General features: G+C 41.8%; 1 protein-coding gene and 1 long non-coding RNA gene across 6 annotated transcripts; both read right to left on the bottom strand.

The window, feature by feature from the left end:
* Positions 1–52: 52 nt before the first annotated feature.
* LOC114909195 (uncharacterized) lies at positions 53–3,767 on the bottom strand. Its single transcript, XR_003797169.1, has 3 exons — positions 3,557–3,767; positions 809–961; positions 53–191 (listed from the first exon to the last, which is right to left on the bottom strand). It is a non-coding gene; the product is annotated as an uncharacterized LOC114909195 (long non-coding RNA).
* Positions 3,768–5,088: 1,321 nt separating this feature from the next.
* mxra7 (matrix-remodelling associated 7) lies at positions 5,089–24,528 on the bottom strand. 5 transcript variants are annotated; one of them, XM_029246753.1, is made up of 6 exons: positions 24,391–24,528; positions 23,468–24,240; positions 17,641–17,959; positions 15,355–15,475; positions 12,090–12,165; positions 5,089–5,225 (listed from the first exon to the last, which is right to left on the bottom strand). In XM_029246753.1, the coding sequence occupies exons 2-5, from the start codon at positions 23,855–23,857 to the stop codon at positions 12,132–12,134; spliced, it is 864 nt and encodes a 287-aa protein (XP_029102586.1). In that variant the 5' UTR covers positions 23,858–24,240; positions 24,391–24,528; the 3' UTR covers positions 5,089–5,225; positions 12,090–12,131. The 5 variants fall into 5 exon arrangements, with proteins under 5 accessions (XP_029102586.1, XP_029102585.1, XP_029102587.1 ...); XM_029246752.1 differs by having other exon boundaries at positions 12,095–12,165; XM_029246754.1 differs by lacking the exon at positions 5,089–5,225 and adding an exon at positions 9,109–10,067.
* Positions 24,529–24,905: the final 377 nt, after the last annotated feature.

The following is a 24,905-nucleotide window of genomic DNA, read 5'->3' as shown; positions in this document are numbered from 1 at the left end:
CATCTTTCTTTGTGGATTCGCCTGACTATTTAGAGGTTCTAAGTTTCAAGGAGGGCATGTTCAGCATCATACCTGGGGTTGGTTTGACGCCGTGTCTCCACGAAAACAAGCTCAATTTGTCATTCATCTGTTGGTCATTACTCTCAGGTGAAGTGAAGTAAGTTGTCACTACATTCGGGTGGAAAAACTTTCTAGATGCAGGATGACAGGAAAGAACATTTTACATCTAAGTGGCAACACTTTAACATTGCATTGCACTGGAATATACTGATTTTCACCTCACGAATAAACACAAGGAAATTTAAAATAGAAATGTTCCACATAGAAAAATGAAAACAGAGAGGAAAAATCAGTTATGAGTAGTTGGATACCACTGGATTCCTCCACAGTAACTTAAAGAGACTTGCTAAAAACATTTTATATACTGTATATATTCCGCCTTTAGGCAGAAGGAGAATTTTAGGTACCCACTCAATTACCTTTCAGTAGAAAAAAATATTTAAAATGCATTTATACAGGTAGTAGTAGTTAGATATTATAAAACATTGTTGTGTTTTATTAAAAAACATTTTTATGTTTCGTGTAGTTAATGATACAACCGAGAAAGAGAATCAATTTAACAAATGCCGTTGGATATTTTCAAGAAGTTTTAAAGAAACACCGGAAATAATGTAAAAATAATAGATTATTAAAATATTAGTACTGCGACCTATAGATTTAAGTAAATATTTGAAATTGAATTTGCCATTCACTGCCATTTTTCATTGTATCCAAATTTACAGTATATTGAGCCATTCTAAAAACTTACCTAACAGCATGTGTCCCCAGCTGCTGCCATAAAAATGCATATAGAAAAATGCAAAATAATAAAAGAATGGAAAAACCCGGAGGTAAAACTTTCCCAAGTCCCCTTAAAGTCATTTCAGGTTATGGAATGAAAGGTGAAACTCAGTCTTCAGTCCTGTAGAGAAAAAAGCAAAAAATCATCTTTTTCCCTCCACTTTCTTCATTGATGGAAACCAGCTGGTAGCACCCGGTGTATCTGGTGTGATCTTGGCGTTTCATTTATATGTTCTCACTAATGCCCTCTGTCATTAAGCAATTTTTGATGAGCTGGTAATAAATAAAGAGGCAACGTTTAATCAGGAAAATGACGCAGTCAAACATATCAGGTGGTGTGCAAATTATCGCCGCAATAGGACTGACATCACCAAACTAGTTCACCCGGAATGCGTGCACTTTAACACACCAAAACAAACAGGGAATACATACACATGGGCTTATTGGCAGAGCTCAGGTTAGAAGGATGTTCTATGGGTTTACTTAGTGTGCTCTTTCTGAAACACAAACGACTACATATAATTTTAACAATTTACTTAAGATAGAATTATTTTGTTCACATCTGTGCTCATTAAGTGTTTGGTAAGTAACAATATTAAACCTTGTGCACTGTGATCAGTCGCCATATAATAGTGCAGCAGTGAACATATGGGGTGCTGCCTGTTGTGCAATCCTTCACCTTGCTTCTGTTTCAGCTTGCTTGTTTCTCTCCATCATGTGTCAAGCTATGTGTTTCTGCTCTTCTCCCAGTTTTTTCATTAGGCTGTAGGACCAATGGCAGCGCAACGTGCTAATCGGCACCAATTCATTTTTGTGTTTTCCCTATTCCTTCATGTACAATAACCGCTTCTCAAATGCAGGGTGGCGGGGGTCCGAACCGTATCCAGAAAGCATAGGGTGTGGTACAACGTACACTCTGTACTAGAGATCAATCCATCTCAGGCAGCCATACGCCCACACACTAGTTTCAGTCACCAGTTCACCTAAAAAACATATCCGGACCGTGGGAGGAATCGTGCACGAACGCACGCAGAACACGAAAACGACATTCCTCACATTGAGCTGGATTCTGCTCCTTGTGCTTTCTTCAGTTTGTTGCACTTGTTCATATACAGACTTTTCATCAATAAATATTCAGTGTATATATTGCACGACATGATGAGACCAGAGGAGAGAGAGCAGCCCCCGAGGTATGGCGGGGTGTTACTGGAATAGCGCAGTAGATGAGCACTCTGTGTTACGATTCACACTGGTGAAGATTCTTTCCGGAGTGTCTGGCACCAGTTGATTCTCCTTGCTGTTAAGGGCCATCGAGAGAACGTCCTTGCCTGGTGATCATGTAAATACAGGAAGGTGTGCAGTAAATAGAGGAATTTTTGTCCTCCACTTGCGACTTTGTGTTGAAAAGCTTGTGCCCATTATCGCAGTGATTAAGTCAATCCATCTGATTTTTGCTACCCGCCTTGACTTTTTAAGTCGTTCTTCATCCTCTGCTGTCGGTGTGGTGTCATCAGCATATTGAAGATTCTTGACGCTCCATCCACTGATTTCCAATACGCTTTTCTCCCGGTCCGTCTTCTCTCACAATGTGTTCAGTCCACGAGTTTAAAAGGTAAGGAGAAAGCATACAGACTTGTCTTACCACTAGTAGGAAGAACTTAACTTTCTCCCTGACCCTCTTTTAAGGGTATCTTCCTGTCCATTTACTCTCCTTACCTGCTCTTAACACCATACCCTTTCAGAACCCTAAGCTTAGTGGATCTGTCTATTCTGCATGTTGTTACGAATTATTCTAGTCCTGACTTGGTGCATGTTCCAAATCATGTTACACTGAACACATAATCACAACATTTTTAACAGATTAACTGACCTGCGGTTCTTCAACATTTTCAGCTGTGAAAACAGCGAGATGTTTCTCCCTCAATGCTACTCTTAGTACTTTTTAAATAGGCGTGAAAAGGTGGTACACAGACAATTGTGCTTAACCTTCAAATTAATCCCTGTGCTGAACGACAAGCAGCCTAAAGAACTGATAAATCCAGAAGATTAATAAAATGTTTGAGTAAGGATTCAGAAGTGATCACACACAAGCTTTGGTCGGATTTTACTGGGGCAAATACCTTACAAGCTTGATTCATTTTGGTTTAACTGCATTCAGTACTGTACACTTTGTGCATGAAGTGTAATTATATCCTACGTTACATGGGGGGATGCAAACTTTTGCCTGTGTATTGCTGGCATTTGTGATTCCTTTTATGGATGTGACAAAAATATAAGAATTTGAAATATTGGTATTCATGTCCTTCTTCCATTGTATAGATTTTTTTCATTATATTTTCCATATTTCCATCACATACACATGTACAGTATATATACATTTTTCTTATGTATAATTATATATGTAATGAATAAAATACATTATTTAAATATAATATACATAATATACATAACTGCATATAATTAAAAAAACGTTTTAAACCTTGGAGTTGTAATTTAAAAGTTACAAAGCCAGTCTCAAATGAAAAGATGTTGCAATTATCTTACTTTTAATTAAAAATGTTATATAGTTTCTTTTACAAACTGTTTGACAAAGTCTCTTAAGCTTTTCTACCATTACACCTCCGCGCACGTCCGACTCCAGGCTCAACCCCGGTTCTTATCACCTACGGTTACCACCACATTTCATGTCTCGCACCTCAAGCCCTACTGCACTTACACCCTGCAGAGTCCGTCAGTCTCAGCTCCTCCACCTTTGGACATAGATGGTTCCCCAGCACATTCTGTCCAGGTTCTGCTGGACTCCAAATGATCCAGAGGCACAATGTATTTGGTTGACTGGTAGGGCTGAGGAGTAATCTTGCGTGCCAGTGCATGACATTTTAGACTCAACCGTCACTGCAGACGTGCACAGGGTCTATCTGGACCAACCGGTTCCATGACGGAAAGAGCGGCTGCCTGTCCATCAGCATAGAGCGGCTGGAGTCGCTTCTAGAGCGGAGATACAGTCACGACCCACAGGGACAATACTCCTACGGCCCAGAGGAGGTGCCACTCAGCGCCACTAACCCAGAACCATGAACCTGTTCGTAATCTGGTGGTTAGTGAAGCATAAAAGGAACAAATGCTCGAGAACAGATTCCAGGTTCTTAATCAATGTTTCATCTGTGATTTCCTGGTGAACTTTAGTTACCTGTTTCCTCAAGTCCAGACACGACTAGTCCAGTAACTAAATAATAAATAATAAATAAATAATGGGACTGCACTACATCCTGCAACATCTGGACAAACCAGGGACTTATGCGAGGATCCTGTTTGCGGACTTTAGCTTGGTCTTCAACATCATCATCCCACACCTCCTCCAGTCACAACAACCTGGAGCTGAACAGGCTCAAAACGGTGGAGATGATTGTGGACTTTAGAAGAAACACCCCAGCATTATCCCCACTCGCCATCATGAACAGCACTGTGGCAACAGTGGAGTCATTCAGGTTCCTGGGCACCACCATCTCACAGGACCTGAAGTGGGAGCCCCACATAGACTCCATTGTGAAGAAGGCCCAGCAGAGGTTGTACTTCCTTCCCCAACTGGGGAAGTTCAATCTGCCACAGAGGCTGCTGATGCAGTTCTACTCCGCAGTCATCGAGTCTGTCCTCTGCACCTCTATAACTGTCTGATTCTGCTCAGCTACAAAATCAGACCTCAGAAGATTACAGCGGATAGTCCAGACGGCTGGAGGAATCATCGGCACATCCCCCCCAGCTCTCCAAGAACTGCACTCGTCCAGAGTGAGAAAAAGGGCTGGAAAAGTTTCTTCCCTCAGGCCATCTACCTCATGAACAGCTAAATGCCCCCTAGGGAGTAAACTGGTGCAATAAACAACGCTATTTATATTTATATTTATTTTTCACATCATATCTCTTATTTATTTTCCCTTGCATTGTATATAACATACCTGTACAAACATATAATGTCTAGTGTCTATTTTGTATATTGTGTACTTTATACTGTATATATTTTTTTATCTGTGATATTTTTTTTTTTATCTGTGTCTTGTCACTGTCATTCTGTCTGTGCTGTGGAAGTTCCTGTCACCAAGACTAATTCCTTGTATGTGTAAACACACTTGGCAATAAAGTTCATCCATTCATCCATTCATTCATTCATTCATTCATTCTTAAGCAGGTAGAATCAAGTCACTAAATAAGGCAAGAAACTGGCTGCACATTGGCGAAATTTAAAATGCGAGGGTTTTTTATTTGGATGAGCAACAATTTGTACATTTCTAATAAGTCTTCTAAAAAAGTCTTCCTTCTTCATGCGAGTAAAGGATTCCTGCTGAGTTCTGAAGAGCTGGAATATGGCAGCTAGGTGCTCTCTCTCCCCCCTGCAATGAACACAGAGCATCATATTACATTGATTACCCCTGTCCTTTTATATAAAATAAATCATCAGCTGTTACCATTTCAGATCCTATTTGGAATAAATGCAAAACTGTATTTAATAAAAAATATAACTAATAAAAGTCATACTGAAGTCATGAACTTCAACTGAAAGGCGGAGATACTTTATTTTGCAGCAGGACATCCATCCGTCCATCAGTCCATCCATTTTCAGACAACTTATTCTGTACGATATCAGTTAGAGGGCACTCGCTGACAGTCACTAAGAGCAGTGTAAGTTCACCGAAACACATCTTTGGACTGGTGGAGTAAACTGGAGGAAACTTGTGGGAACGCAGGGAGCACATATTGTACAAACTCTGCACACACACACACACACACTTTCTGAACCGCTCATCCCATATGGGGTCGCAGGGAGCCGGAGCCGGAGCCTAACCCGGCAACACAGGGCGTAAGGCCGGAGGGGGAGGGGACACACCCCGGCCGGGACGCCAGTCCGTCGCAAGGCACCCCAAGCGGGACTTGAATCCCAGACCCCCCGGAGAGCAGAACCTGGTCCGACCTACTGCGCCACTGCACCGCCGCACCCCCCTACCTCTAATACATTTTCATTAATAAATAATTTTTTAACTTATTTGTTTAACTGGGCTCTCTTTATCTAGTTTTAGGACTTGCGTGAAAATCTCATCATGTTTTAGGTCATATTTATACAGAAATAATGCTTGATGCATTTGTTTCTTTGCCCCTCTGCCTTTGTTCAGCGCTCTGTGTCACAGTGTGGGAAGAACGCTCTTTAAAAATGAACTGAATCGAATCAAAACAAAGAAAATTCTAAAGGGTTCACAAACTTTCAGGCACCACTGTACGCATGGCTGCCTCGAGCCCCATCCGTGAGAAGGCCGTTCCCCACCTTATTTTGTACCCTGTCCCTCGCTCTCACGATACAGCCTTGTTTGTCTTCCATCTGTCCTAATACACATGCAATTCCGAACTGCGAAATCTATCCAGTCACTAAGCCACGTTACGTAAATGCATGGTGAACGTGGCTGATAAGGAGTGTATTGTCTTTTGTTCGGAGAGCCTGTCTCCCCAGCGCTGGTTTCAGGGCTGAACTGCTGCTCAATGAACTGCTCAATAAAACCTCATTACTTTGATTTGCTCGGTAGTGTTAAGTGTTAATACAGTTCCACAACACTTGCTAACCTTTCCTCTCTCTCTTGTTTGGAGTGTGGTCATACAGGGCCCCCGCAGGGCACTCGCACTCTCAGCCATTCGCACAGTCGCACACAGCGGGCAACTTTGGTGGACCAATTCAAGTGAAACAAATGTATGCAAAGGTTATGGGTCAGTCCAACATGATGCCTGCATCTCTTAGCACCCACAAGACCAGCTTATTAAAGACAATTCATCATCTGTCAATGTAGCAATGGGCAAATAGTGAGAATCTCTGATTAAACAGGGAAGGAGATCCATTTCACACATACGTACACAAAAGAAAAGTGTACAACTTCTGCCAGGAAATTCTTGGGACTGACTAAACAATGACTGGTTGTATTTAATCATTCAATCACGCATGGCGAGCAACCGGCCGTGTCTGTCAGGAACATTTGCACCCTCAGATATTGGTGTACACTGGACTTAAAATGCACAAAGCAAAAGTGAGTCAGAGACCAAACCCTTTGAAAGCAGCTATATTGCTTTTGTGGTGAATGAGTTTCAAAGCCTGTTCTCCATGAAACTGCAAAGCAGAGAAGCTCTTTAAGTAAAAATGAAATATATTGCAATGTATAACTAAGTCTAAGAAGGATATTTACCAAATAGGAAATATATACTTCTATCCCACCACTAATCACATTTATGATAGCAATTATGATGGCAGTGGGATAGAAAGATTATTTCATTTTAGAACAACTTAGCTCATATGCTCCATTGATTTAAGAATTATAAATATGCGCATCAAAAAGAGGGGGGTGCAGGGGGTTTGCCCAGGTTCCGCTCTCTGGCAGGTCTGGGGTTCGAATCCCGCTTGGGGTGCCTTGTGATGGACTGGTGTCCTGTCCTGGGTGTGTCCCCTCCCTCTCCAGCCTTACGCCCTGCATTGCTGAGTTAGGCTCCAGCTCTCCGCGATCCCGCTCGGGACAAGCGGTTTCAGACAGTGTGTGTATGAAAAGACATGCACTTTGACGTGGGCAGCAAGAATGTGTTTATGATGCCTGATTATCTTGCTATATAATTTACATTTAATCAAACTATGTTCTTCAGTAGCTTAAGTGTTTTTACAGTCAGTGTCGTACTGACATTCCCAGCACTTTTCTAGTCTTTTGGAACAGTGTTCTAACCATCCCCATGATATAATTACCTACTAGAAAAATTATACATGGCCCAAGGCACAGCGGGTAGCTTTGAGCTCCTTCCCGGCAACACAGGGCGTAAGGCTGGAGGGGGAGGGGACACACCCAGGATGGGACGCCAATCTGCCACTGGACACTTTTACTTCCATAATGTGTGACCGTGTGAGTGAATGTGTGTGTTTGTCTACCCTGTGATGGACTGGTGCCCCATCCAGGGTGTACCTTAGAGTTGCACCTCATGCTTCTGGGATAGGCTCTGGACTGCCATGACTGTGACCTGGACAAGCAGTTAAGGAGAGTGAGTGAATGATAGGGAAAGTTAGTATTTTAGTATGTTTCAAATATTACTTTGAGCTTTGAGTTTTCAGAACACCAGGAAAAGAACCAATAGATATTAGTGCTTGCTATATATCTGTCTCGTTTACAGATTATTTCAAAAAAGAGGGCATAACCATCTGCATCAAGCACAATGCACGCAACTTCTACAGCCCTAGAGGAAGCACTTACAGCCTTAGCATGTTACTTTTCTGGGTACCCTTTTCAAGTAGGTCCACAAAACGATGTGACGCCAAAGGCAAAAGGTAAAAGCCTTTCAAAGGGAAATTCCAAGACAATTTCATTTTTGTTTAAATTAAATTCAAGGTTTCCTGCAATTCCTGCACTCCTTTTAAATCTAAACTGTCTCTAAAAAGTAAACCAAATATAATTACAGGGAAAACTCTTAAGGTGGGGATGTGGTCAGTTCATAGGCTGTGCGAGTGCTGCAAATTGTTTTTTAAAACCCTTCAGGCAGAATGACTGCATAGTACTTACTGGAGAATTTAATAATGAAAAATAAAAATGTTGCTTTTCTGTTGCTTTGTTTTGCTGTTATAACCAGAGCTGCTATATCATTCTTTTCATGTAATTCTCACCTTGTCCCTAATTCCATATTTCTCTAATGACTTTAAATATTTCACAAGGCATTTTCAAATAGTTTTCTTTGGACTAGTTGACTAATATTACAAGGCACGCAGTTTCAAGAATATCACTGAGGGGGACTAACTCATTACAACAGTTGGAACAAAAAGTGAAATATTTTCATTTGTGCCTGTCATATACTGTAGATGTTCCACTAAATGAGTCACGAGCATAACACCATTTTGCCTCCAGCCATTTTCAACTGTTTAGAGCATCATACCGTAAGAGCAGAAATAACAACGCAATCAATCCAAAAATAAATTTAAAAAAGGACACAAAACAGGTTATGGAGATTCCAGTTCAGAGCTCTTTTGTTCTCCTCACCTTCTATCTGCTATGTGAGGTTGTCTCGTGTACTTTGAATGTATTTTACAGTGAAATGCATTGTAAAGTATAACTAAGTCTAAGAATGTCTTTTTACCGGAGAGGGTATATACCCTTCTATCCTACCGCTTGTCATAATTTTTTAGCAATGCTTAACTTGAAAAACAGTATGAAAACAATGGATAAATGAATAAATGAAAGCACTTTTAACGTCTTTATTAACATTTAAACAATATTTTATAGGCCATTAAACAGCTCCTAAAATGTTACCACAGTACAGCAGTAGGTGGATGGCACAGTAAAATGATGTTGTGTGCAAACAGCTGGAGAACATGAAACATATTAGAAAAAGAAATGAGAAAACAGTATGAAGGGCTGGTGCATCGGCAGGAGCAGGAGCTTCCTCCTCTGGAATGACCCAGTTGTGAAAATTGCAGTCTTTTCAATAGTCTTGCAATATAATACAGTGTGAGGTTTTCTTGTCTTATAGCTTTTTTGATTTGTGTAATTATTTTGCTGAAAAAACGGTAAAAAAATTGCTTTCAGGAATTGCAGCACAAGTGTTACGGCTGTAATATTTTGCTTGTGGGCGTTTGTGTTTCTCCATTTACAGGTAAACCTGGGAAGGCCAATCGACATCCAACTGTGACTGGCCTGCAGAAATGGAAGATGACTGAAAAGTCGCATAGCCAGTGGACCAGAGAGAAAGAGACGGGCTACCCCAGAAAGATTTTGTGGTCTTGCTGTTGCTATCGATCTGCTATAGCTGGACTGTCTATTTTGGAATGAGAACTGGTATGTACATGCATAGGAAGTTTAATAGCTTCATTAATAGTGGTAAAAGCCTCAACTGTGTATTTTGTGTAATTATATCTTCATTGTACATATGTATAAATGCGGTGGAATGGAATGGGGTGAGTGACATCTTCATTTGTACCAGCTTTTCTTTAATTAGGAGTCAGGTTAGAATGGTGTTTTTTTGATTGTTTCGCTTCGATAGGGTAGAGTGTCGCAAAGGGTAAGATTCACTTCCGCTTGTTGTCTTGGCACGTCTCACACCTAGAGATACGGCTCATGTGCTGCCAATGGCCAATGAAGGTGATCCTTTTGCGTTCCGAAAGGATTGGTGCGCTTCTCTCTGGTGGTAGTCAGTCTCCATAACCCTGTGTTGCAGTCTAACCCTAGACTGGACTGTAACAAAAAAGACAATAGGAAGCGTTGAGAGAATTTTACCTGGAGAAAATAGGTGAATGCTGTGAATAATACTAGCTAGAAAAATGAAATGTTTTAACATCTTGTCTTCTCAGTTCAGCTGGTCATACAGTGTCCCCTAGCAGTCAATATCACTACAGCTGCGTTGTTGCCAACTCTGCCCAGAGCAGCTTCTTCAGCTTTCCTAGAACATCTGTAGAATGCAGAATTAGTTCACTTGTATTAATATTTAAGTCAGCCGAGTGCTCATTTAGACTGAAAATGCACACACTGCAGATTTGCCAGGACTGGGGTTCAGAACTACTGGGGCCGCGTGACACGCGTCCATGTAGGTGGAGTACTGTTAGTGAGCGTAGTTCTTATGTTTCCTGGTTCCTCTAAGCACCTGAATAGTTTCAGTGGAAACTAACCTGTATTCCAAACAATGCTACATATAACTATTCAGAATGAGAAGAATTCCTTAGTCATCTAACCAGGTTATGCAGGAAGTATATTTAATCGCATATCAATTGTACAGCCGTCCATCATACAATGAATTAATGTAGATGGTTTCACTACCTCAAGGGTGTGAAAATGTGTCTTTTTTTGTGCAAACATTCATAGCTGAAAACATACCTCCTCTAGAAGAAAGCGGAAAAAATACATTTTAAATCATCTTTTCCCTTTGACTGTTGAACTTTTGCTCATTAATGAAGTAATCTAACCAAACAATCTTTAAGAGCATCTAAGAAGGTTCCGTTAAAAGAGCTGAATCCACATTGCTTTTTCGGCTGCCACAAGAATGAAGAATATAAAGGCTAATCTAGCTGCTGAGCAATTGATATGCAAATTACTCATCCTTGTCTTTCGCTAATAATGTGTCTGAGCTCAGAGGCAGGAAGGAGCAGCAGCAGAACAGCTCCATTACCGCTTTACAGCAGCACAGCCAGGGCAGGGAGCTGAGCACAAACAGGGAGCAGGAGTGGGCAAAGGAGCAGGGAAGAGAGCTGGAATAAGACTGAGAACGAGAGCGGGAACAAGGAGCTGGGAAAGTAACAGGAACGTAAGCAGGAACAAGGAACAGGAGTTGCACCTGAACCGAGTCACACGGCAGAAAGAGAAAAGCAGGACTCTTACACGGTAGTTAGTCCGGGTGAGCTGGTCATACAAAGAGTCGTATTTATCACATAATCTGAGTTTATTTTTGTACTATCTAAGCTTAAATTTCTTTTCCCTATAAGGAAAGTATTTAATTTCTGTTGGAGCATAGTGCCCGGGCAGCGCACCGTGACATGAAATGTCACAAGATGGTATGTGTGTCACCGTCTATCTGTCTCTCTATCACCACAGCAACTTCCGTTTATCAGGACATCGGGATCTACGCTGGTCTGCACTCCCCAGGAGTCACATGAGTTTACATGTCTTCCGCAACGAGACAACGGCACACGATTAAGATGCTGAACCCAAACTACGCCTAAGAAAATTTTACAATGGGCACATAAATTTAGGGGAAACTTGTATGTTCTTGTTTTTTTTCTTCGCCAAGAGCGTAGATTCTTGTCATGGTTAACTGTCAACTCCGAGCTACTCGAAGTGGGGAGATCTGAGGAGCAGATCGTCAATTGTGGCGCAAGAGGCGAACACAGTTTTGCAGAGGCATTATCACACGCCGCCAGAATGGATTTTTCAGTTTATCCCATCCAGGTCATGTTGTCGATGACTGTAATAACCCATCAGTTCTCACAGCCGCTTGGGCACCTCCAGCTGAGAAAACAGTGCGAGATAATAAAAATAACACGGCCTCCATCAGGAAAAAAGCTGTTAGCAGAAGAGAGCCAGATTGAGAGGACATCAAAGTCACGGCTTAAGAATGGGGATGAGCATGCCACCCGTGCGCTGGACCCGGGGCTGTTAGGGGTGTGTGTGCCAGGTTAATGTTAGTGGAGGGTGGGCGGCATGTGAAGGGCGGGGGGTGGGCAGCTGTTTATATGGTGAAGATTGGGGATTAAACAAAACGCATACCTTACCAAGTGTTTTCTAAAACACACTGCTTGTCCTTGTGGTTTAAAGAGAGGTAAAATCAGTTGTGAACTCTATCCTGTAAGATAAAGGCAGGGAAAAGTAACAACATTTAGGAGACTTTGAAGTGTGTACCCTCTGCTTGCTTCAACTACTCATATGTACTTGTATCACCAAGTACTTGTATCACATGTATTCATTTACCTGGTACTTTTCTCCAAAGCAACTTCCATTGTTAAGTTCCTTACAATTATTTAGCCATTTCTAGAGCTGGGTAATTCTACCGGGCCAATTTAGGGCAAGTACCTTGCTTAAGGGTACTACAGTTGGAGGTGGGATTCGAACTTGTGAGTTCAAAGGCAGCAGCTCTAACCACTACACTACCAGCTGTCCCCATATATATGCTTGTATATATATATGGATGCTTTATGACAACTTACAAATCCTATTTCCAGAAAAGTTGGGATATTTTCTAAAATGCAATAAAAACAAAAATCTGCAATTTGTAAATTCTCTTGAACCTTTATTTAACTGACAAAAGTACAAAGAAATGACTTTTAATGTTTTGGCTGACCAACTTGATTGTATTTTGTAAATATAAGCAAATTTAGAATGTGATGGCTTCAACACACTCAAAAAACAGTTTGGACAGAGGCAAAATAAAAGTGAAAGCTTATAGAATATTGAAGTAACACCATTTTGGAAGATTCCACAATACGCAGGTGAATTGGTAACTGGTGAGGGTATCATGATTGGGTCTAGAAGGAGCATCCACCAAAGAGACAATCTTTGCAGACAAGGATGGGCTGTGGCTCACCACTTTGTGCCAAACTTTGTGAGAGAATTGTCAATCAGTTCAAAAAGAACATTTCTCAATCCAGGATTGCAAAGAATTTAGGTCTTTTACCATCTACAGTACATAATATTCATGTAACTGAAAAGATTCATGGAATCTGGAGAAATCTCAGTGCGTAAAGGGCAAGGCCGTAAACCACTAATGAATGTGCGTGACCTTCAAGCCATAGATGGCATTGCATAAGAAACCATCATGCTACTGTGATAAATATAGCCACATGGGCTCAAGAGTACTTCAGCAAACCACTGTCACTTAAGACAGTCCACTGCTGCATTCAGAAATGCAACCTGAAACTCTATTACGCAAGGAGGAAGGCATACATCAGTTTTATGCAGAAACGCTGCCGAGATCTCTGGGCCTGAGTTCATCTCAGATGGCCTGAAAGGTAGTGGAAACGTGTGATGTGGTCAGAAGAGTCCACGTTTCAGTTTGTTTTCGGGAAAAATGGATGTTGAGTTCTCCGTGCCAAAGACGAAAGGAACCACCCAGACTGTTAGCAGTGAAAGGTGCAAAAGCCAGCATCTGTGATGGTATAGGGGTCCATCAGCGCCCACGGCATGGGTGACTTGCATATGTGTGAAGGTACCATTTACTCGGAGACGTTTATTGGGATTTTAGAGAGACACACGCTGCCATCAAGGCAACATCTTTTCCCAGGAAGTCAATGGTTATTTCAGCAAGACAATGCCAGGCCTCATTCTGGACGTGCTACAATAGGGTAGCTTTGTAGACACAGAGTGCGTGTGCTTGACTTGCCTGCCAGCAGTCCAGATCTGTCTCCTGTTGAGAATGTATGGCACATCGCAAAGAAGAGAATCAGACAATGACAATAATGGACTGTTGAGCAGCTGAAGTCTTGCATCAAGCAAGAACGGGCAAAAATTCCACTTGCAGAACTGCAACAATTAGTATCCTCAGTTCCCAAATGACTGAAAAGTGTATTTACAGAGAAAGGTGATGTAACACAGTGGTAAACATGCCTCTGTCCCAAGTTTTTTTGAATGTGTTGAAGGCATCAAATTCTGAATTTGTTCATATATACAAAATACAATTAAGTTGGTCAGTGAAAACATTGAAAATCTTTCCTTTGTACTTTTCTTGGTTAAATAAAGGTTCAAGAAAATGAACAAATCGCAAATTCTTGTTTTTATTGCATTTTAGAAAATATCCCAACTTTTCTGGAAATGGGGTTTGTATATGCTTATACTTATATGCTTTATAACAGCCGAGGCTCACTGTTAAAAAGGTTGTATTTGTTTGACAAACAAACAGCCAAACATACAATGGATATGCAGACTGCACATGGACAGACGGGCCAGGTTCAAACCCGCACAACTGCTGCATCACAGTACTAGTCATGAGAAATGTATTCGTGAAAGTGTAGCCATGGAGACAAAATAGCAAGGAATTGCCTAATTTTACAATTAAGCCATTTAAAAGCTGAGGACTTATGTAGTTCATTAGTTGTTCTAAGTCCTTGGAGGAGGTTAATGACTTATTTAGTTAATTATTAGTTCTAAGCCCTAGGAGAGGCTAACACTAGAAGAAATTATTTCATAATTAGCCAATTAACCAATGGATAATAGAATTAGTGATCAATTCCATGTCTAATTAGATTATTAATTTGATACATTACCAGGCATTGATTAAACATACTACTAACTTACCAAAAATGAGAAATGTACTTTTATTTTAACATTTGCACACGGTTACAGTTAAAACATGGGACCTGGTCAGCTGATGAAACAATAAAAAGTGACTGAAATATGTTACTCAAAATGGATTAACACTATTATGAAATTCTACAAGAATATTTAATAAGAAAAAAAAAAACACTCAAAGCCACAGTCCCTTAGGGTCTCCTCAGTCCTTACAAAAAAATGGTTGCATTTATATTAGGGACATGATTCAACCTCCCTTGGTGGCTGAGGGTGTTCAACACACTCCAAGAACTCACAGTTCACTTTGAACATCACATCATATCCCCTCATTAACTTAGATACACAAGACAGAGGGGCTTAAAACTTGGAAAAATAAAGTATGTCTTCACAAAGTGCATATGTAGCCACAATATTCTATCTCTAATTATAATCTATAATTGCCTTGTATTAAATTAGCCTCACAAAATTAAATTCCCAAGCATCTCAATCAGGTATCATAAAAGTCCAATTAAGTCAACCTTGTTGTTTTCAAGATGAGCTGCCTTCAGTGTCTCATATGAAAAATTGGTGGTGTTCCTATTCTCTAATAAGGTTCTGCTTAAATAAGGTAATAAATCTGCCCAGTTATATGTAAGATTTACAATATGAGAGTTGCTAGCTGAGTGATTCACATCTTCCCAAGGCTGTAACTTTATCACAGTGCAGAGGGGAGGAAAGCCACGTACCCTTGGCAGTGCTGGGCTGTACTCACCTCTGCTCCTTCTCCTCCACCTCCTCCTTGGTCATCATCTCCTCCAGCTGGCTGGTTCTCAGCTTCCCAAGAGCGTATCTCAGGGAGAGATCCTGGGCCTCTGTACCGACCGCAATCGTATCTGACGCAGAAGGAAGACCACAGGCATTTGTTTGCTATCTTTGACTCCAATAGCAGTTTTAAGGGTTTGTAGGATTTTTCCTTAATGCTTAAAGTCAGTTTGTTGCATATTGCCAACACATTTTGTGACTATACAGCACACACACACACACCATCTGAAATTGCTTGTCCCATACAGGCTCACGGGGAGCCAGAGCCTAACCCGGAAACACAGGATGTAAGGCTGGAGGGGGAGGGGACACATCTAGGACGGGATGCCAGTCCATCGCAAGGCACCCAAAGAGGAACTCGAACCCCAGACCCACCGGAGAGCAGGACCCGGTCAAACTCGCCGCGCCACTGCACCCCCCGGTGACGATACAAATTAATAATTATTAGTTATTTAGCTATTGTCTAGTTGCAAAGTAATAAAGGTAAATAAATATCTTGCTTAACATTGATCTTGTTTTGCTGTCGCAACCAGAGTTGCTATATCATTCTTTTCGTGACATTCTCACCTTGTCTTTACATATTTCTGCTTTTTCTTGAATGACTGGGACATTATATATACTGTGTTTAATGCTAAAGTAAAACTTAGTATCTGCGTTGAAATAAAATGAGAGCATTTCATGTGGAGCTACGTAATTCATTTCCTAATAGTTTTCTTCTGACTATTTACCTAAGATGCACGCAGTTCCGAGAACATCACGGAAGTGAAGTAATGCATGAGAACAGCTGAAATGAAATGTGAAATATTTCCACTTGTTTTTTCATATAGCTGTTCAGCTAAATGAATCATAGGCATAGCTGCATTCTTCCCCCCAGCCATTTTCAACCGTTTAGTGTATGAAACCATAAGAGCAGGAATAACAAGGCAAACATAATTAAATTATAAATGGGTGAAAAAACAAGCTATGCAGATTCTAGTTCAGAGCCCTTTTTTTTTAACCCCTCATCTGATATGAGGTTGTCTCCTGTACTTTTCCAAGTAACATTAAAATCAGGACTTAGTAATACAAAAAAAACTGATCAGAAGGGCACCAGGTCAAGAAATCATATGAAAACATATACAAAAGACTTAAGATGCATGATGATGCAGCAGGGCAATACTTGAGCCTCACAAGTCCTGAACTGTGAGTTTAAATTGGGGTGGAATTACGCTCCGTATGTGTGGTGTTTGCACATTCCCCTTGTGTTCATGTAGGGAGGACTCTGGTTTCTTCCCACAGTCAAAAGGCATGAACATGATCAGCTAAACATGTGAATCTAAATTGTCCTTAGTGTGTGTATGTGTAAGTGACTGCATGTGATTACCCCTTGATAGCGTGGTGCTCCACTTGGGGTCTACCCTCCTGTATGCTCTCTGGGACTGGTTCTAAACCACTGAAAACCTTTACTGGATACTGGGTTTCTGGATATGAATTAAAGTTTTGACGAGTGAATCAAAAAATAGGGAACAGTGTTGAAAAAGTTCCTGATTCAGTTTTTACAGAAAAAAACTGAATTTTCATTATTGCATAAAATACCTCATCAAAAATGAGGGCATGATGGCACAGTGAGTAGCACTGCTGTCTCACAGAGCCTGGGTGGTATGAGAGAACGTGGGTTTGATCCCCACTCAGTCTGTGTGGAGTTTGCATGTTCTCCCTGTGTCTGTGTGGGTTTCCTCCAGGTGCTCTGGTTTCCTCCCACAGTCCAAAGACATGCTGTTCAGGTTCCCCCAGAGTGTGTGAGTGAATTTCACTGATGCATGGATGAGTAACCCCTTGTAAGTAGTGTATCTTGCAGTGTAGTCACCTTGGTGAATAAGGTGTGTGGGCTGATAACACTACGTAGTATCTGTTGTAAGTTGCTTTGGACAAAAGTGTCTGCTAAGTGAATAAATGTAAAATGACAATAGTGTTTGCTGTGCCTTAACCTACATTTCTAGTAGGCATCCAGGAAATATGGTTGGTTAGACGATCATATTGAATTTCCCGAAAGATTCAATTATGTCAGCTAAATGTGTTCTGCCGCAGCCTGGGGCTGAGCAAATGCATTTCAGAACTGCACTCAAGCCCTGTCTGTAATGGAAGGTAACATTGCATTTTACTCTGAATGTGCCCTTTTTCAGTACTGCTGATCACGAAGCACACGCACGGAAGAGAAATCCTAACGGCCTTTTCCCTCTCACATTTGAAAGAATACCTTCATCATCCTCATTTTCTGGACTGTACTCTGCAAGGTTCTCCTCCAGTGCAGCCAGATCATCCTCCACCTGTTCAAGTGCAGGTTCCGAATCTGAGTCTGGGCTGGTCTTGTGAATTTCCACGTCAGGAAGATGGTGTAGAAAAACATCCCTCTCAAGTGAGAGGTGGCAGGGTGCCACATTGACAGGGATGGGTCTGGAGATGACGTCCACGTCTTGGATAGGGTCATGCACCAAATTGGTTGTCTTCAAGAACGCTGTCTGAGCCTCCGGCACTGCTTTACAGTCTCCTTCACCCACGATTTCAGGACTCCCTTCCTGTAGTCAAAAGGGAAATCAAAGTCATCATGGTAACAAATTTTCCACAGCTTCCTCAATGAAACAAAACGGCACTGTTTCAGAAACCTTCAGCAGTCCCAGGTTCATTACTGTCTTTGAGTAATTCAGTGCCTTCGCATTCCAGATTCGGATCAGCATATCCGAGTCCGGCTTCAGCTCTGTCACTTTGGAGTTTGGATATTCCTCTTGCGTTCGACCCGTTTCCCCCATCACTCTGGTTTCTTTCCAAAGTCAAAACATGCTGTTCAGGTAACGTCACTCAAAAATGCCCTTTATGAGAGGTAGTGCATGATTCTGCGAGACCTGTACTGCACTATGTAGTATAGCTTACGGGTGACTGTACCGTTGGATCTAGTGATCAGTGTATGTCCAGCGCCATCTGGCTTTACATTACAGCATGTTCCTTTTCAGTCTAGGAGTTAGTCAATTTATGTGAAACTAATGGTGCTTGGTCACTTCAGTTACAGATTTCTTCAGGATTTCTCACAGTCTAAATGAAGCTGAACTTCAATTGCTTTTACGTATGTCAATCCCACGCTTCCTGCATTTATATTCAATGCGTGACAGCTAGTTTGTTGTCAACCCTTCATTAACGGCAAAATTCATTTGAGCTCACTCCTAAAGTAAGTAAATATGGGCATGATAATTTGAACACATTAGCATTTGCTTAACTTTATGCAACGCTTGGGGTACATGCGCTTGAATGAATGGTGACCTCTTTTGACTTGTGGATCTGAAACCTGAAGTTGAAAGCCCAACAAGAAAACAAAATGTTGGATTCAAATTGTTTAGAAGTACACAGGACTGGTAAATAAGCAGAGATGTACTCTCTGCTGAACTAGAGGAGAACTCAGAGGTTCTGGTCGTGTTACAGATGCCCCACCAACCCTATCTATACACAAGCCCACATACTGGCTCCCAATTCACGGTTTTGTTCCAATGAAATGCCTCCCTGTCAGTATACTGTGGTTATTTTCCACTTGCCTTAACAGGGCTCCAACACAAACGGGGTCATAGCAGCCCCCCCCCCCCCCCCCCCACACACACACACACACACACACACACACACACACACACACACAGACAGATGAGCCAACACATTTGTTTCTGCAAAACAACCACCTTCAAAATCCATTGTTACCACCTCCTATTTATAACAAAAATTTGGATGTTGAAAATAGTGATTTCAGCAAATATGAACTTCTACAACGTGAACCCGAAAATGAAAATTTCATCCACCAAAACAGATGGTATGGTTTATTTAGAAAGCAAACATTTGGGAGCAAGGACTTCAGAAACCCTGTAGCAGTTCATAAGACACTCTGGCACCGAGTCAGTCCATTTCCCATAGAGGAGCCAGGCTCTGTCAATTTGCTGCTAAGAGCAACACTGAAACGGGGAAAGAACTGACAGAATAAAGATTCTCTGGTTGTCCAAAGAAGCTTCAGCAGGCACACAATCACCCCTTACATACCTCGGAGAGTCTGTCTCCGAGCAGCGTTCTGGAACCGTCAACTTACTGCAACACAGTGTGACAAGGTCCAATGTCTCCACTTTCCAAAAGGGGTCTACAGCAATGAAGAGAGACTTAGAAAACTTAACTTTCTGAAACAAATCACTAACCCCTGACTAAAACTAAAGTGTGGCTTCTGTGTAAGGAGGTGGGCACACCTTCCCACCCAACACACCACTTTCTGCCTAAAGGTCTGAACCGCAACTTGCATTTCTAATGTTGGAGAGTCTCTACAATGAATACACGAGTAAAACATGAGTCATTTGAGACAAATGTATTTATATATTGACAAAAGTCAGGAGATTGCTTTATAGACTTTACTGCCTACCTACAATGTTAACCTTCAAAACTTGATAGAGCAAAAATTAAATTTCACACGTTTGGTAAATTCAGCACCATTGTGGGTGTAGCGGGTAGCGCTGATTCTTTATTGGGATTTCTTATTTTCATCATCTTTGAATCCTCCTGCAACGGGACACTAAATGCCCAATCGTGTTCATGAGCCATCCCGACTCATCAGAGGAAAGGGCTGACTGGCAGTTTGTGTCGCTTCCCACCTCGTGGAGCCACATTACGTTTATTCATTCAGCAGGTGATTTTCTTAAAAGCAAACAGCTCAGAGTAACCAAAAGTGCATTTCACCAACAGATGCAAGGATACAGATGAAGACACATGATTCTTAAAGTAGAGGCAGTTAGTCCAGTACCACTGCTTTGTCTTGGTACGCAATACACAAGAATCTGCATATAGAATTGATTACAAGACCCTCAACTCACTCTGCCGTATTCAATTTGCGAACTTCTTGAGTAACGAACCAACCCTCGGTCCCAATTACGTTTGTAAGTCAGGGAGCATCCAATTTCCCTGCTCACCACATCGCCACTTATTTTCGTGCGTCACTAACAATTCGAAGGCAGCTCCTTGACACAAAGAGCTCCTTCTTCAAGTAACTGGAACATTAGTTAAACCGTTGAAAGGCAACCATCTCACCTGAGTTTCCACAATTCTGGATCGAAGATTTACCTGCAAGGTCCAGACTGCCACCATCGCTGGTTTTCTCAACATACTACCCTCTCCAGCGGAACCAAACAACTCTGAATGTTACCCATTTTTATGCCTAAATAGGGAGCAATGTTTCCAAATGCTACTACAGAACTGTTGCCATTTAGAAAATGGCAGAAAGTTAGATTCATTATAGGAAATACAGAACGACAGTCGTATGGGTTGAGATGTTCGAAGAAAGGTTGCTGCCCTTTTTGTTTGCAGCTAGTCTGAGCGTTGCAATACCAAGTCCAGATCTGATATATCCCTCTTAATCCTGGATCTAATTCAAACAGAGGAAAGGGTAAAAAAGGTCACAGGTTCCCTTGAGGCCATGTCTGAAGGAACATATGGATGCTGCGTTGTTCAAGAGCTGGCGAGCAGCCCCTTTCAGAGGGCCTTCGGAGGACCGAAACGCGAGCGACAGAGTGGAAATTCGGGGCGTACAAGGTCAGGAGGAATGCACCAATCAGCAGGCAGCACCGCAGCCTCCAGCAAAGGCTGATGTTCACATAGGACGCAAGACATGCGGAAGAAAGCTAAGGCTCAGCAATGTTCTGGAGCATGCTGACTGCTACAAGATGCTGCTCTCCATGTCTGCACCGGAGAAAGTACACCTACAGCGTTCAAGTCATTGTGGACAGTGATTTCAGAGCATTTCAGGAACCGAATTAAAAAATGCCCACAAAAAATTATTAATTAGAACACCTACAAATGGAGGATGCTTTAAAATAAACTGGGATAGCCTTCTGACCATTTAAAATTTCACAACAAAGGGAAAATCCATATACATGTTATAATTCAACTCCAAGGCACATGCTCCTTGAGGCACCATTACCAAGATTAAGCAATTCAAAGCACATAAGACATAACAGACGTCACTGTACAATGTTCATTCTTGCTAAAATAAGATGTTAACTACCCTCATCTGAAAGTTAAAAAAAAAAAAAAAGAACAAAATGACATGGATCTCGGTTAATGAAAAAACAACTGAAACAGTCACAATGAGCACAAGGCATTTTGACTAAGAGTTTCTTGTGTTTTAATAATAATTTTATAATCTGTATAATGTTCTGATTTTGTGTGTAATAAAATCTGTTTTTGGGTGTTTCTGATGTAATCCCATCACTGTACCTTGGACATGACAATAATAATAATAGAAATTGTGAAATGCCTGTATTTTTTTAAAATAATGACAACAGTAAAAATGTTACTGGGGTGAGTGCACTCATGGACCAAGTTAACAGGGCACCCACTCATACGATGAAAAGAACAGATCAAGAAGAGGCTGAAATAAGAAGCGCCAACACAGCTCTTTGTCAAACCAGGAGGGAGATGATGGAAAAGACACATAATCCAAGACCCCTGTTCACCTCCCAGGACAAAGATAGAGTGGAGGAAAGCACTGTGCACAGTACAGCCTGTCTGCAGATACATACACAGTAAACAGGTGGACAGCCCAGATGGGACATTCACTGAGTGAGTAGTACCATGGTTAGTACATTGGTACCATGTTTTCAGATACCTTCAGCTATTCATGAAAAGAAAGAAAAAAAAGAAGCACAAAGACCAACAAAGCATAAATCTTCAGACAGTGACTCTAGATAAATCACTACATTCGTGGTTTTTTGGAGGACACTGCAATGATACACACAGAGACCATTGACAGAAATATTTAACAGACCAATAACTACTTCCACAGGACAGTAAATCAGTTTTCCCATGTTTCTGTGCAAATGTCATCCAATTTTTTAAAAATGAAGTAATTTTCCTTCTAATGTTCACAGTAATTATATCCAGGCCGTCTATTTACCACAAGGGCCCACTGACTGGAAAAGATGTATTAAAGAAAAGAGCACAAATTAGATAATTTTTGACCGGCTTAGCACTTTAATTCAAACCACTGAGTCTGTAACTTTCAAGTCCAAGTCTGAGTTGGAATTATAAATTAGTGGCTGGATAATCATTCCTAGAAGTTACTCAGGTTCATGTCCAAGTCTGGGTTATTCAATTTATGGAAACTTATGTAAATCTTTCTCTTTTAAATAATGTTTAAAAAAAAAAAAAAAAAACCTCCCAAATACATACATACTGTTTTAAAAAAAAATATTTTGCCTTGTCACCATCTTTAAAGGTAGAGTGATGGTTGTCTGATATGTACATGAACAGATTATTATTATTATACAGTGTTCAGCACACAGAGCACTCATTCTTTCGTATTTTATAAAAGACTTAACTGCTGTACTGGAGTCCAACAGAATGAGGGGTGAAACTAGACTGGAGCTCCTATAGTATAAGCATACAATTCATCACTTTTGTTCATTTACACTGCAATAAGTTCTTTTTTCTGGGGAATTAACCCGCAATACTTTGGCCAGCAGCGCAGAGCTTTAACTAATAAACCTGCCCTGCTCTGCATATACAGCACCAACTGAATATGACTGAGTTTCATTTGTGATCCTAATTCTAACATCCTTTATATAAACGTGTATGTGCACTTCTGATCACTTATTCCGACTAGTATACATAGTGTTTCAGAGCATGGACTTGTAACCTGCCAGTTCCCCATTCCCTGTGTCACTGCGGTAATGGCCCAGATCGAGGTACTTACCCTGGTTACTTACCCATCCAATTTAGTTACCGTTATTTGTTTTTTCCTTTAAAAAAAAAAAAAAAAAAAAAAAAAAAAAAAAAACACACTCCAGCTGTTTAAATGGGCCAAACACTGTACGTTACTTGGTTAAAAGCCCCAGCCAGGCATGATGTAATTAAAGCGCAGCGCGCACTTCGCGTGGAAAGAATTTTGGCGAGTTTCTGTGCCACTAGCTGTGGGAAACTTTGAGGTTACGGTTACCGAGAGCACTGCTTCCCTCCAGCACTCGGACGGCTCGGACCTTTGACTCCCTGCGCTCGGCGGATCTGCTCGTCCTTACCGTGTTATAATCCGGTTCCCCGGACACCTGGCGGCGTCCCGGGCACCTCGTGCTCGTGCTCACGCCCACGTCGTCCTCCACCTGCGGGCCCGGCGGGGACTCGGCGGGTGCCGCTCCGTCCTCCTGCAGCTGCCCCCCGCCGACGGGCTCCGCTCCCTCAAATTCCCCCTTTATTATGGTCCGAGGAGGCGGCAGGGCCGGTGTGTCCGCCTCTCGTCCACGCTCACATCGCTCGTCCGCGGTCCAGTCGCTCTCAGCGGGAGCACCGCTCTGCGCCTCGGACTGCGGGACACTCGTGGTTTTCTTACCGAAAATCGTATTCGCTAAAACAATCGCAAGAAGCGTGAAAAGAATCGCAGGCAAAGCGAACGACAGATCCGCCACATCCATTGTTACCTTTATTCGAAGAAAAGAGAAAAAAAAAAAATCGTAAAGCGCTTATTTAGACCCCTTTGTTGAATTGGTCGCTATTTTTTTTTTTTTTAAATAATTTTAAAGTATTTTTTTATTTAAAGGCAACGATTTTGGAAACGATTGCACAAATATAACGGTGCGGCTCTCTCTCTCTCGGGGCTCGGTGTTGTTGTCGGCCGAGCATCTCTCTGGATCCGCTCCCGCAAACGAGCACACGACCCCGGATCCCCGAGCCGCGGCGCTCAAACCCCCGGTCCTGAGTGGTTCACGAGTTGAGTTGCGCTCGTGGACGGGGCGTCATCTCCCACGAACCGGCCCACGCGGCGGAGGGGATGCACTTTTTTAAAGGAACATCTGACCTGTCGGACGACGAGGAAAGCGCTCACAATTCAAATCAAATGATATCGCCTAGGTACTGCAATGTCGTTTTTATACACGATTTTACTAAATGAATGAGATTTTTTTTTACATTACAATTCCCTAAAAATTAAATTATAATCTGTACTTACAGAGCGGACTGTCCCTTTTACACGAGCAATGGAGGAGTGACACAGCGCGTAAAGCCAACATGTCACAGATGGCAGGTTCACCAGGTCATCCTCATGGGACACGACCCTACAGAAATTAGCAGGAGACCGTGTATAGCTGTAAACATATTGCGGCGCGCAGCGCTCTGGGTTCGGATGGGGCGAAGAAGGACGCGCAGGGAGCGTTCATAACGAACGTCTTATTAGAACATCACTCATCAGCAAACAAAGAAAATGATGCTTTCGATCCGAGAACCTCTTTTCCTCAAGGACCTGCATCGCTAACCAACCTTTCCAGCCATCTTAGCGCCCCCCTCACTTTCTCTGTTTCTCCAGTGCCAAACACACAGTCACCCCTTTATTTTCCCCAGAAGCCTCTGCAGCGGTTGAACATTTAACTCCGTTTTACCCACAATCCAACTATTTACAATAGACCCGTTTCCCGCCCAAACTCTCGGTCGTTGCAATATTTATGAAAATACACAGAATTGGTAGCA

Source organism: Scleropages formosus, chromosome 20, assembly GCF_900964775.1.
Source record: "Scleropages formosus chromosome 20, fSclFor1.1, whole genome shotgun sequence".
NCBI lineage: Eukaryota > Metazoa > Chordata > Actinopteri > Osteoglossiformes > Osteoglossidae > Scleropages > Scleropages formosus.
The sequence above is the reverse complement of the archived record's forward strand: the minus strand, read 5'-3'. Positions and strand labels throughout refer to the sequence as shown.

Excerpts from the sequence above, each read along its gene's own strand:
- mxra7 (XM_029246753.1), bottom strand. The coding sequence starts at position 23,857 with ATGGATGTGGCGGATCTGTCGTTCGCTTTGCCTGCGATTCTTTTCACG. Across the intron at positions 17,960-23,467 it reads GGGAACCGGATTATAACACG|GAAGGGAGTCCTGAAATCGT; the intron begins GTAAGGACGAGC and ends TTTTGACTACAG. Across the intron at positions 12,166-15,354 it reads GTGGAGGAGAAGGAGCAGAG|GATAGAGTTCACAACTGATT; the intron begins GTGAGTACAGCC and ends TTTATCTTACAG.